General features: G+C 36.4%; 1 protein-coding gene across 2 annotated transcripts; it reads left to right on the forward strand.

Annotated features, from left to right (window-relative positions):
• Positions 1 to 2,242: 2,242 nt before the first annotated feature.
• LOC308687136 (SLAM family member 5-like) lies at positions 2,243 to 12,301 on the forward strand. Of its 2 annotated transcripts, XM_081359400.1 has the most exons (9): positions 2,245 to 2,456; positions 2,588 to 3,328; positions 4,313 to 4,630; positions 4,979 to 5,254; positions 6,280 to 6,384; positions 9,693 to 9,757; positions 9,935 to 10,009; positions 10,245 to 10,327; positions 10,886 to 12,301. In XM_081359400.1, exons 2-9 carry the CDS (start codon positions 3,265 to 3,267, stop codon positions 10,902 to 10,904), a joined length of 1,005 nt encoding a protein of 334 aa, XP_081215526.1. In that variant the 5' UTR covers positions 2,245 to 2,456; positions 2,588 to 3,264; the 3' UTR covers positions 10,905 to 12,301. The 2 variants fall into 2 exon arrangements, 1 of the variants encoding a protein (XP_081215526.1); XR_014029702.1 differs by having other exon boundaries at positions 2,243 to 3,328; positions 10,245 to 10,399; positions 10,886 to 12,028.
• The last annotated feature ends 1,019 nt before the right edge of the window (positions 12,302 to 13,320 follow it).

Here is a 13,320-nt window from a genome sequence, read left to right on the forward strand (position 1 = left end):
CATGACATACATTACAATTTGTTTGTTTTATTGAATTATATCATTTTCAGTAAAAAGTCATATAATTAAGTATTGGTCAGCATTTATCGTTTTTATTATTGTATGTTTTGGGGTGGGATAGCAATGCAATTCATTCTGAGGTAATATAAATTTTTAGTATATGATACTTACATTTTTCGAGTATAAAATCAACAGTTTTCCTCCAAAGGCGAATCTTCGCACAGCAGCCCTTTGTGCAGACATTACAAACGCTGAGGAAATCCGTTCTAGGTAGGGCTGTCAAGTTACTGATGTTATGAGATCTGTAAAAAATCTCATTATGTATGCAAACCCATAATATATATATATATAGCCTATATATAATGGGTTTGCATACATAATATGAGATTTGTTACACAGGAAAAAAGAACCTACAAGGTTTAATATCTTAATATATATTTTCTTAAATAATTCATCATAATACATTTAAAAAAAGCATTTTTTGTTATTTATAGGCTAGGCCTGAGGGATGAAACAACAGTTAAATTCAACAAGAAAAAGAGGAAAAAATAAAGCAGTTAGCCACTTTTGCTTGTGGATGAAAATGTTTGGATATAAAAAATTAACAACATATTTAGAGATGACAATTTTGGGATTTCGTAATAGAAATAAATAGGATAAAACGGTGGTTCACATTAGTAGGGTTAAATAAAAGAACTTAAATCAACCCTAAATGTATTCACAAAATAAATGGGCAGCAGTTTTTTTTTAAAAGACCACAAAATGAGCAAGTTTATTGAAATTAAGTACCTACTCATTGAGTATGCGGTTTGGAACGCAGCCCATGTGTGGCGTGTGAGCGTGTGAACGGGTTGAAATGCGTGTGTCTCACGCCCAATGCGTGAGACTTGAGAGCCCTGGCTTAGATATTAAAATAGAAGGTCTGATGGTATTGAAGGCACTGCTATAACCAACAAACAGCATCCTGACATACGTATCCCTACCCTCTAGATGGTGAAGTGCAGTATGTAAAACCAAAGATACAGCATCGTCCACAGCTCTATTTGATCTCATAGGCTATGCAAATTGTAGTGGATCAGTGAAGACAGGAGTGCAGTTGTTAATATATGATTTCACGAGCAGTTCAAAGCACTTCATAATCACAGAAGTCAAGGCTACAGGTCTAAAATTGTGAATACGCAGGCCACAAGAAGTAATTCGTTTTTTTTATATTTTTTTTTATCACTTTTACTCATGACATGCTAGCTGGCAACAAATGATTCCATTCATTATGCTAAGCTAAGCTATCAGTGGCGCTGCCAAACTAAAACAATGCATGCATTGAGACAAAAATGCGTTTGCCCACCTATCTAAATGTAGGAAAGACGGTGAATAAGCCCTATTTCAAAAAACGGTGGAGTGTTCCTTTAATGGGAAAAAAATAGCTGTGCATGCTTATAAACAATTACTTTATTGTATGTTGGTGTGTGTGTGTTTTTTTTTTCACCAGTAAGTTCTTCTTCTAGGGTTTATTGGTGGTTGGTAAACACCGTATTGGTGTATTACCGCCACCAACTGGCATGGAGTGTGGACCATAATGTCTATTCATTGTTCAAAAAAAAAAAAAAGAATCTTTATCCTTTTAATTGAGTTTCTCTAAGATATTGAAACAATAAATTATTGCACATATATTTTGACTCTTATAACAGAAGATCTATTAAATCAAAGTGTATCTTCCTATGTCTAATTTGTGGATCAATGTCTTCTGTCTCTTTCACATTTCTCACAATCATCATGTTCTACTTACTCTTCCTGCCCACAGAAATCACATTTCCCTGTGTAATGTTGACCTAAGCCTAGGAATTATTATCTCGTCCCTCCTACTCCTTCCTATAGTTATACCTCATTTCTCCCACTTCCCTTTATTTATTTATTTATTTATTTATTTATTTAACAGGGACCATATAGTCAAACATAGTTACAATACAAAGCCTGTAACTGATGCACAGCATCAGTTTGAATCCTGCGAAACCATTGCCCTTTTCTTGTTTCTTCCCATCACCTTTGCCATCTTTTCTTCAATCTCTTTTTAATAATGATCTTTATTTCTGATGTTTCTGATGTTAACTGTAAAATCAATGTGATTACTTTTAGCACTGATATTTTGCTATTTTGTCTGCCATTTCATTTGCTTTACCACATTGTGTGCTGTTGTCCACAAAAGTCCCACCCACCAGTAAGTTGTTAAATCTTGCACATTGTCACATCACAAGATGGCGCATTGGCCACATCAGGTGCACGCTCTTGAGTTCTCTTCATCTTTTTCCGAAGAAAAACATGGATACACAGTTATAGAGTGAGATGCAATGGCGTTGCATGTTTTTGTGCTGAAACCTGTTTCCAGTAAATGAGTTTTCCTGACTCTTCTGCTGACCGTCTGAGCAATACTTTCCATTAGAACTAAAACCTCTGTCGATGTGAGTTTCACTTCCTCAGTTCAGCTGCTCTGCAATGTCCCGCACAGCCTGAAATATGGCAGTGTAAACCACAAAGGATGTGTCTTTGACCGTATGCATTTAACTCTGTACTCTTTGTAAATTCTCTGTAGGCTACAATCACTCGAAGAATGTACATTTTGCATGCCTTTTCTTTTGGAAAAGACGAGTAAGACGCTGGGTAAATGGCACAAGTCGCTTGTCTATGGCATTGGTGTGGTTGAGGTTAGTTTGTGGTTCACCAGCTTTATGTGGACCCATCGCAAATGCAAAGTGCAAACTCATTATTCTTTCACAGACGCAAATTAAGCTCTTTTACACAAACAGATACAGCAACGAAAAGCACCTTTGACAAAGTGAGTCTTTTTTTATATATAACTTCCTTATTCCGACTGGAATTTCACTTCACTTTCGCTCCCTGTTGAGGTGCCAGCACTTTTGCACATTATCGCATGTTACGCTTCAGGTCACCTCCATATACAGCAGCGGTGCTGCTGGGTGAAACTGTTGTTCATGCACTAAACTCTGGTGAGCGAGTAGGAGGTGCAAACAGATATAGAGACCGCAAAGCCCCTGAAGCTCAAGCGCATCTTTCAGGAGGCGTCTCTCAGAGGTTTTTTTGTGTGTTGGCATTTGCGTTTGACACTTGTTTGAGTCAGAAGGACATCGAGTAAATGTAGGCTACACACACTGAAACACTCGAAGCGGTCGGTGTGAGGAAGTCGTTTTCTCTCTTCATTTCTCTTCGCTGTTTCTCTGATGCCTCAGTCTGTCGTCTAAACGTCCGGACATGAACATCTTTCAAGAGTCACGCTGCTCCATTTTAGCAGTTCTCCTGCTTTTCCTTCTCCAGGGTGAGTATCTTCAGAAACATCTCTGTTAATGTCTCAACAGGCTGTAAGACACTTCCTTATTTGTGTTTGGTGTATAGGGAGTTAATATGCATCTGAAAAACTGCTTTTAGTTACATTTATACAGACACATATGTGTACATATTAGTCGCATATATGTTTATGTTTGTATATGTGTGTAAATCTGTTTGACATAGTAACTTGAATTAACGGTGTATTTATTATGTTAGCCTACTGAATGTTTAACGCAATGCATTTTTAAAAGGATTTTATTTAAGTTGAAATGTATTTTACCGTTATTTAGGCACAAATGGTCATGCATGTTGTGTTTAAGTCTTATCTGTGTTTCATCGGTGAGAAAAAAGAAACGTGCAACTCAGGAAACCTCAATCTTATCTTTACAGAAAGTGTCCGAATGTTACCGACCGTTATTATGTTGCAGCCAGCATTGATGAAAAATATTTGTTATTGCTGGGTTTTAAGGTCACTTGCCATTGGAATTTATTTTATTTTTTTTCTCAAATGTGCTACATTTATAAAACTCGAGGCACTGTTGAGGTGATGGTGGGTGGAGGAGGGGGTGTGAAACACTTCCTTTATTGAGCGAGAATGGACACCCGAAACGATGAGCCGAAAATGCAGATCATGAGTTATTGTGCAAATATACATTACAAACCATTACAGGCCATGCGCTAGAGTCTGAAATTCAGATATCCGGTGGGACTAAAGGTATTCTTCAGCCTGACTTTGCTGTGCTGAAGTTCTTAAGAAGATAAGAGAAGTGTGAGATGGTCTGTGATGATAAACCCTCACCTCAAATGCCGTGAGCTTCTTTTGATGGTTTATTTAATATTTGCCATCTCTGTTCCCTTTTTCTCATTGGTTCTGATGATGTTGTTGCCAAACTAATTATCTTATGTTGAATGTGAAACGTATGACATGATTTTGTGATGATTTGTAACCAGAGTTGTTTGTTGTGTGTTGTAGTGTCACGAGCTGATCCAGATGTTCAGGTCCAGCACAAAGCTGTCGGAGACTCACTGGATTTAATTGCTAATTATACAAAAGAAGGTCTTGCAGTGCAGTGGACATATAATGGAGCTGAATTCGCTGAGTATGACAAAGATCAGATCAAATGGTTGAATCCTCCATTATTTCATGAAAGGTTAAAGATGTATAAGGACAATATTAGTATAACAATAGAAGACCTGAAACTCCAGGATTCTGGAATCTTCTCCATTGTTGCAGAAAAAAAAGGAAAATCAGTTCAACTTCCAACAAAACTCATTGAGCTGCATGTTCATGGTGAGTTTAACTTGATATTCATCCTGTCAATGCTGTTAATGTAAACACACATAAACATTCAAGAACTGGAGTTAAATAAGTTTATAGTAATTTAGCTGAAGTTTAATAGTTCCTTTATGAAGGAAACCGAACACCTTTAAAAATAATGATTCAAAGAGGGAATTTTCATAGTGATGTCAGAGAAGAATCTTCCAGTGAACAGTTCTAGAGTAAAGCACTATTTTCCACTATATATATAATATAAACTTGTACAATTGACATATTCTTCATGAAACCATAGATACCAAAAAATAACATTTATTTTTCAAATGTAAATATAATTGACTTTAGTATATTATTCTCCTCCAGATCTCATCAGAGATGTACAGATTGAGCTCAATAATTCCTGGCTCGAGTCAAAAAACATGTGTGTGTTTCATCTTTGGTGTCTGGCGTCCGGTGATCCGAATCCCTCCTACAGCTGGAGTGGAGATCCGGTCAAGACTGGACAGAACCAGAACATCAACCTCCGTCCAGCAGAGAGCGCTACACTCACCTGCACCGCCAACAACACCGTCAGCACCAAGCAAAAGCACAAGACTGTATTGTGCACAGGGAAATCTGAGGATTCAGTTGTGTCATCAGGTACAGTTTTGCATTAAAATACTGAATTGCTTAACTTCTATATGGATTAAATGATTAAACATGCTATACTGCTTTGAAGAAACATAATTTTTGGAAACCAAAAGGAACTATAGAAGTGATTAAAGCAAACCCAGCTAACAACAAATAGGCCTATTTTCTAATGTTCCCACTAAGTTAGCAAAAAAAAAAAAAAAAAGTAATGTTCTAAAATATTTTTTTCTTGGTTATACGAATGTTGGAACGAAGGAAACCTTTTTATCATTCTGCGAACATTTTGGGAATGTTATTTTTAAATGTGAACATTCTGAAACGAGTTGCATTAATGTTAGCGTTTAAAAAATGTTCGATGTACGTCCAACTAAAACATAAAAAAAAGTATACATTTTTGTGCTAATGTTTTGAAAACATTATTTAAAAACCAGATAACTTCGAACAAACATTTTATTAACGTTACTGGAAGGAAGAACGTTTGTTCACAACTTTGAGAGAATCTTGACAGAACGTTAGTTAGTTCAGGGTAAATGCTGTCACAGTATTTGAAGCTTTTGTTTACAGGTTTATTTACAATTGTAACAAAGTTACAGTTCAGGAAAGGAAGAGGCAGGAACAAATACAAATGTCTAACATGGTGGTGGTGATGGCGCAGTGGATAAGACACATGCCTTTGGTGTGAGAGACCCGGGTTCGAATCCACTGTGAGACACCAATGTGTCCCTGGGCAAGACACTTAACCCCTAGTTGCTCCAGAGGCGTGCGACCTCTGACATATATAGCAATTGTAAGTCGCTTTGGATAAAAGCGTCAGCTAAATGAATAAATGTAAATGTAACATAAAGTTTAATGATAAAACAAAACATAACAGCATTCTATAAATGTAACAAACACACACTGTAAAATGTCCCAGGCCTGGTCTTCTCTCGCCTTCAAATAATGAGCTCAGGTTTTATCGTACATGTTTTGTAATAACTGCCATGTTTTAATATCGGTGGCATTGATTTAACAGTCATTTGTTTCTTGTGATGCAGGATTTGATCTGAAGTATTTGCTGATCGCAGGAGGCGTCGGTACCGTCGCTCTTGTCATATTCGGTGCAAGCCTCGCCGTGTTCTGCAAATGGAGGAATCGTACAGGTGTGTTGAACATGTGTGAACATGAACACACACAGCAGAAGTTATTAAAGCAATAAGCCCAAAGAAACCGTGGTTTACTAGATGGGTTTTACCCCATACGGAAAGAAAATATATTTCCATATATTTATGATCAGTTTATTGAATGGTTTAAATATGTTGAAAAATATGTGACTATGCATTGTTACACTAATATCTTTTCACATAATTGAGTTATGTTTCTGCTACACAAGGTATTTGAGCTGCGTTTACGGGGAAAGTTGTGTATTACTTAAAGTTATAGTTCAACAAAAAATGAAAATCACCCCATGATTTACTCACCCTGAATCCATCCTAGGCGTATATGACATTCTTCTTTCAGACGAACACAGTTGGAGTTATTTTGAAAAAAATGTCTTTGCTAATCCAATCTTTATAATGGCAGTGAATGTCTGTTTCTGTTTTGAAGTGCATCAATCAATGATTAAAGTGCTCCACACTGCTCTGGGGGGTTAATAAAGGCCTTCTGAAGTGAAGTGATGCGTTCATGTAAGAGAAATATCCATATTTAAAACTTTATCGACTAACATAACTAGTTTTCCGCCAGACGGCCGTACGCATCGATTTTGGCCAAAAGAGTCACACTTCAACTTGATGCACAAAGTAATGATAAACACTGTTGCACAGCCCTGTTTGTTTGAACCACGAGAGACTCAAAGCATACATCTACGTCATACATCGTCAAGTGTTACTCTTGTGGCGTAAGTCGACTTGTGTACGACCGGCTGGCGGAAGCTAGTTATTTTAGTTGATCAAGTTTTAAATATGGATATTTTTCTTACATGAACGCATCGCTTCACTTCAGAAGGCCTTTATTAACCCGTCAGAGTCTGTGGAGCACTTTAATCACGGATGGATGCGCTTTGATGGACTTCGAAAAAAATAGAGTAACACTTGATAATGTATGACGTAGATGTCAAACTCAAGCAACATTTCTCTTAAAGAATTGTTGTTTAAGACTTCTAAATTCATGACTGGTGTTTTGTTTTGCTCTATCCTCTGCACTTCCGCGTTCGTCAATATGTCATGCGTCGCTTCAAGGGTGACTCTTGCCGTAAATCGATGTGTACGGCCGTCTGCCGGAAGCTAGTTATTTTACTTTATGAAGTTATAAATATGGATATTTTTCTGACACAAACACATCGCTTCACTGCAGAAGGCCTTTATAAAAACACAGAAGCCGTGTAGAGCACTTATATCATGGATGGATGCACTTTACAGAAAAAAATATACAGCCACTCACTGCCATTATAAAGCTTGGAAGAGCCAGGACATTTTTAATATAACTCTGATTGTGTTCGTCTGAAAGAAGAATGTCATGTACACCTAGGATGGCTTGAGGGTGAGTAAATCATGGGGTGATTTTCATTTTTGGCTGAACTATCCCTTTGAGGGTGCTTGTTGAAAAGTGGTTAACTCTAATTGGTCAAACAAATTAGTTGTTTTTTTCCCGTCCCGCTATTAGGTTCTATTCCGCACCCCCCCGCTGCCGCTTAAACCAAAAAATGCCTTGGTTTATCTAAAAATATAACTGAGGCAACTATTTGCATAAGAATATTGAGTATTTTAAACTCCACTAATTTGTGTTTGACCAATTAGACTTTACAGGTTTTCAACATAAAGGGGACTTATTATGCCCCTTTTTATAAGTCTTATGTGTCACCAGAATGTGTTTGTGAAGATTCACCTCAAAATAACAGATAATTTATTATACCATGTTGTATGACTGGAAGGAAAAACATGCTGTTTTCCTGCATGTCTCTTTAAATGCAAATGAGCTGCTGCTCCGCCCCCATTTCCAGAAGAGGGAGGAGCCTTTACAGCTCATGCCTTGGATACTCTGCCAAAAATTAAAAACATCGTTTAATTATCATCTCTTTATCGCGGTTACGCTCACATGAGATTGCAGTTCTTTGTCATCATGAAAGTTTATTATGTGCATTAGTTTGTTAAAGCCATATCAGTGTAAACCTCTGATGTATGGTTTTCTGAGCGCACACACCCGAAGTTCTCTTTTCGTGTCTTATTAATTTTCTTTTTGTATTATTCTGTTTTATTGTTTGTGTTTTTGGACCGTGTGTGTCCTTAAAGCTTTAATTGATTGATTGAAATACACACAAGGTCACTTAAACACAGTCGGTTATGTCTGAATGTAAACAGCAAGTAAAGAAATAACGTGTACATTAGATCTAAGTATTAAAGTGAACGCAGTGTAATATAAAGTACCTACTGCTGGATATGCTGTTAATATGAATCAAACAACAAAAGAAAAACAGAAAATCACTCACTCTGTTGACTAAAATAACTTTAGCAGCTTTAATAAGAATACATTTCTTACTTGAACGCTGCTGTTAAATGCTCTGTCGAGGAGATAAACATGGCGGGCTGTGTTCAGCTCACTGAGGGCGGGGCCTACACTAATAGGGCGGAGTCCATCTGCAGTTGTGGGCCGGGCCTACGCTAATAGGTCGGAGTCCATCAACAGGGGTGGGGGGGCCTACGCTAATAGGGCGGGGTACATCAGCAGTTGTGGGAGGGGCCTACACTAATAGGGTGGAGTCCATCAGCAGTTGTGGGAGGAGTCCATAAGCATTTGTGGGCGGGGCCTACGTAATGTGACATCACAAATGCTACAATCTGCAAACGGCTTGTTCTGAGACACTGCTTATGATTTATGTGGATTAAAAAAGGAGGGGGTAGATTTTTACCTTTAGGGTGGTTGTGTTCACACACTGCCGACACAATTATGTTCAAACACCATGTAAAAGTGAATTTTGCATAAGAAGTAATACCACCAACACAACTTTCCTCGTAAACGCCGCTCAAGTACTTGGCGTTGCAGAAACATAACTCAATTGAGTGCAAGTAACGAATACACACTACTGTAACATAATTTAAAAATATTGTCACACATTTTTCAATATATGAAAAGCGGTAATTTATTTTGTATTATTCACTATATTTTAATATATTAACGCAACATATTATTGCATGTATTTTTCAATATATTTAAACTATTTAATATATTTATCATAAATATATGAAACAAGAATTTTCTTTCTGAAAGGGTTTCTATAACATCTCTTAGCTTCACAGGACTTGTTGCTCTTACAAAACGGTTACTCCATAAAAACATTTATGTTGTATGTTTGTAAGAGTAATTTACAATGACTTTGAATGCGGCTCAACCAATCAGAATCAAGGAGCGGAACTATCCGTTTAATGAAAAGCGTTTTATTCATGATCTCACGGCTGATTTCACACACTTTTAGGACAAAATGAAAGTGAAGCTGGTATTACAGTCTATGAAGACGTGAACACCGAAGGCATTGCAAAGGTGAGCGGCTCATTTCAGCCTTTTTTTAGAAATCTGCCTTTTCAGCTTCCTGTGGATGTGCAAGATGCATTTAAATCACTACATGTCATTTCTATTTTATATGCATACAAACCTAATTTGTGGCATAGAAACAGGGATGTACTTTTAGCAGCTAACCAGATTCAATCTATATTACAGAAACGAACTGAAAGTGTTACAAAAGGGATGTCCATTTATGAAACGGTGGACGACCTGAAAGTCACAAAAAACATGGTGAGTACTTGCATGCATCTAATATATTGGTCATCCTTTTTGCTTATAAAATGGGTTTATAATATGCATTTACAATAGTTCATGTTGTTCTTTGAAGTAGCATAGAGTGGGCAAAACGAATATGGTAATAATCATGAACATCTTAGCTGCATGTTTAGAGACGTTGGTTGACCGCACCGTTGCAGAGCATTTCTGTGTAATGTGTTGTAACGTCGTCCTCGTACTCCCTCTGCAGCCTCAAACCCTGTATGACAAAATCAACTTCCAGCGTCACCCTGCGGTCGGACCCAACGCTTCCTCGCCTTACCAGGAAGTCCTGTGAGTGACAGACGGTTCATATGTTGTTTTCCCAGCTCTGCACCAGTCGACCCTGAGCGGTTTGCATTAAATGTACTGTGTTAAATATTTCATGTTGAAACACTTTTTGTATGAAAGAGAATTGTCTTTGTAAAAAGCATGATTCACAATGCACCACAATATTACATTATGCACACTATCATTCAAAAGTTTGGGCTCAGTATGATTATTATTATTATTATTATTATTTATGTTTTAGAAAGAAGGCTGGATTTATTTGATGCATTTATTTTGACAAAAATACCGTAAAAACTGTAATATTGTGAAATATTACAATTTAACTCTTTCCCCGCCAGAGTTTTTGAAAAAAGTTGCCAGTCACCGCCAGCATTTTTTGATCATTTTCACAAAAAATCTTAACATGCAATATATCAAAAGAAAGAACAAAAGCCTCTGCTTTAAAAAAATAAAAAATAATAATGTTTTATTCTTGCTTTACACATTCTTTTTTTTTATCAACACTTGAATGTATGTTTCATAAAAAAAGCAACATTTTGAAAATCATGTTTTTACGTCCAGATCAGATTCAGGACGATGATGATCAAAACACAGATGAAGTAGATGGAGTCCATCAACAACCCCTCATGCTTCACAGTCCTAAAGCTCGTCCTGGGTCCACATTTCATTCAATAACATTAGGCAGTTTTGATATATATGCTGTTTAATGTTGATGATTGCGTTATTTTACATATGCATATGATTACATATGATATCACTTGTTTCTGCTGCTTTTTCGCATGTGTTTTGATCAGGAGATTCAGTCTCTCAGAAGATGTGTAATAGCGCCCCCTACCGTATAACAGTGAAAACACGGAAAGTCCGTCAGTGGCTAGGAAAGAGTTAAAATAACTGTTTTCTATTGTAAACTATTTTTAGTAATTTATTCCTCCAGTCTTCAGTAAATGTTTCCATCCACCTTTTTCATGCACTACGATGGAAACACGATGCGAACACTCAAGTGACTTTGCCTCAACAGTGGATGTGATTGGTCCGCTGGTTAGTCCAGTTATCCAATCGCATCGCAGCATCTCAAATGTTGGTTTAGTCAAAGTCTGTCGTCAGAATGATTTGGTTTAATTCCCTCCAAAAGCATCAAACACCAGCATCCAAACTTAAAAGAACATGATGGAGGGAAAAAAGAGCCCGATTGCAGGAAATTACATTTTTAATTACTGATATTTTGCGCCGGTTTCCCAGGAAGTGACGATTTTGTTCTCTTGAACAGATGGGAGGAAAACGCTGCTTTATCCGCAGATGTTTTACGCTATATTCCTATTTTGCGCATAAGTTAAATTTGCAACTTTGAATGGAAACATACAGCTAGTGTCACATGATCCTTCAGAAATCATTCTAGTTTGCTGATTTGATGCTCAAGAAACATTTCTGATAATTATCAATGTTAAAAACAGTTGCGCTCCTTCCTATTTTTGTGTAAACCGTGATACATTTTATTTTTCAGGATTCTTTGATGAGCAGTAAGTTTAAAAGAACAGCATTTGTTTGAAATAGAACGCTTTTGCAAAAATGTTAATGTATTTTTTATCAGTTTACTGAACAATACAATTTCTTTAAAAAAATATTGTTGATCCCAAACTTTTGAATGGTAATGTATATCTTTCATACACTCATCTTTTATATAATAAACAGTTGCGAAACCACCATAACAAAAGACTTTCTGCCTTTTCTGAATATGATAAATACTCCAAATTGGTTAGTTTCATATTGACATGCATTAAATCAATAATATTGAGATTTACAAACACCAAGAACAGTTCGAGATAGATGTGTGAATGACGTTTCCACTTGACTCAACAGTGCTTTAGATTATAAATTGTTGTTTTCTTAAAAATAACAGCGTCACACTTGACAGTTGTCATTTCTACAATTGTAGTGAATCAGCACTTTATCAAGAATAAATGTGTCTTTATGGTATTTGAACACGGGTGAATTATTGTATTGATCCAGTTTGCTGCTCAGATGGATCGTGTGTGTGTCCTCGGTTTGGGGGGAAGATTCATGTCAGCATGTTATTCTAGTTCAAGTGTCTATGTATGAGTATGGATCAGCTGCTCTCAGACACTACATATCGGTCACTTAATTGCTTAAAATACACTCTTAAAATAAATAAAAGGAAGAAGGCGTTTTGGTTCCTCAAATACTTTTCCAGTGAAAACTTCATACGTAACCTTTTATTTTTTTGAACATTAAAAAAGACAGCCCTACTGTGAGCTATGAGGTTGTCATTCGATAGCGATTCTGTCGAAGCGTCAGCCCGCATTACTTCCGCTTATTTTTTAAATAAACATGTTTAAGGCGAGACACCCCTGGTGAACAGGGTAAACAAGATAACTTATAAATATCACCATACTTCACCAGTTGATTGAGTACATTAACGATAGCAAACATTTTCTCTATTACAGGTTTTCAGAAATGTTATGTTTAAATATGAAAATGAGGCATTGTCTTATTAAATATGCACTAATTTGCATACATTTCTAGAACAAAAATCTGAACATTGGATGAAGTGAACAAATTAAATTGTTTCATTTATTTGATATATTAGAGCCAAAGGTTTTTTACTGAGAGGATTTTTTATATCTCTATTTATCACTCCACAAACAAACAAATAAATAAATAAATAAAAACTGTCAACAGCCAAAAATATTAAAAATTAGGAATAAAATGTTGTATAAAATCAGGAAAACTATAAATGAACAAATCCCTTTGTAAAACCCTTCATAATATAGATAAGAATAAAACTGTAAAGTTTGGTGTATGTAAGTGTTGCTGAAGTGGAGATTTCTGGCTCAATGTAGGAGAAACTCCTTTTGAGAAAACGGCCTTTAAAGATGTACACTGTAATTAAAATATACAGATGCAAATAGATAGTGTTCTAAAAGATACAGTTAAAAGTGTTCTTTGGATGTTTTCTATTAGTCTGAAAAAAACATGAT

This window comes from Scardinius erythrophthalmus (assembly GCF_964197995.2).
Source record: "Scardinius erythrophthalmus genome assembly, chromosome: 2".
Taxonomy (NCBI): Eukaryota; Metazoa; Chordata; class Actinopteri; order Cypriniformes; family Leuciscidae; genus Scardinius; species Scardinius erythrophthalmus.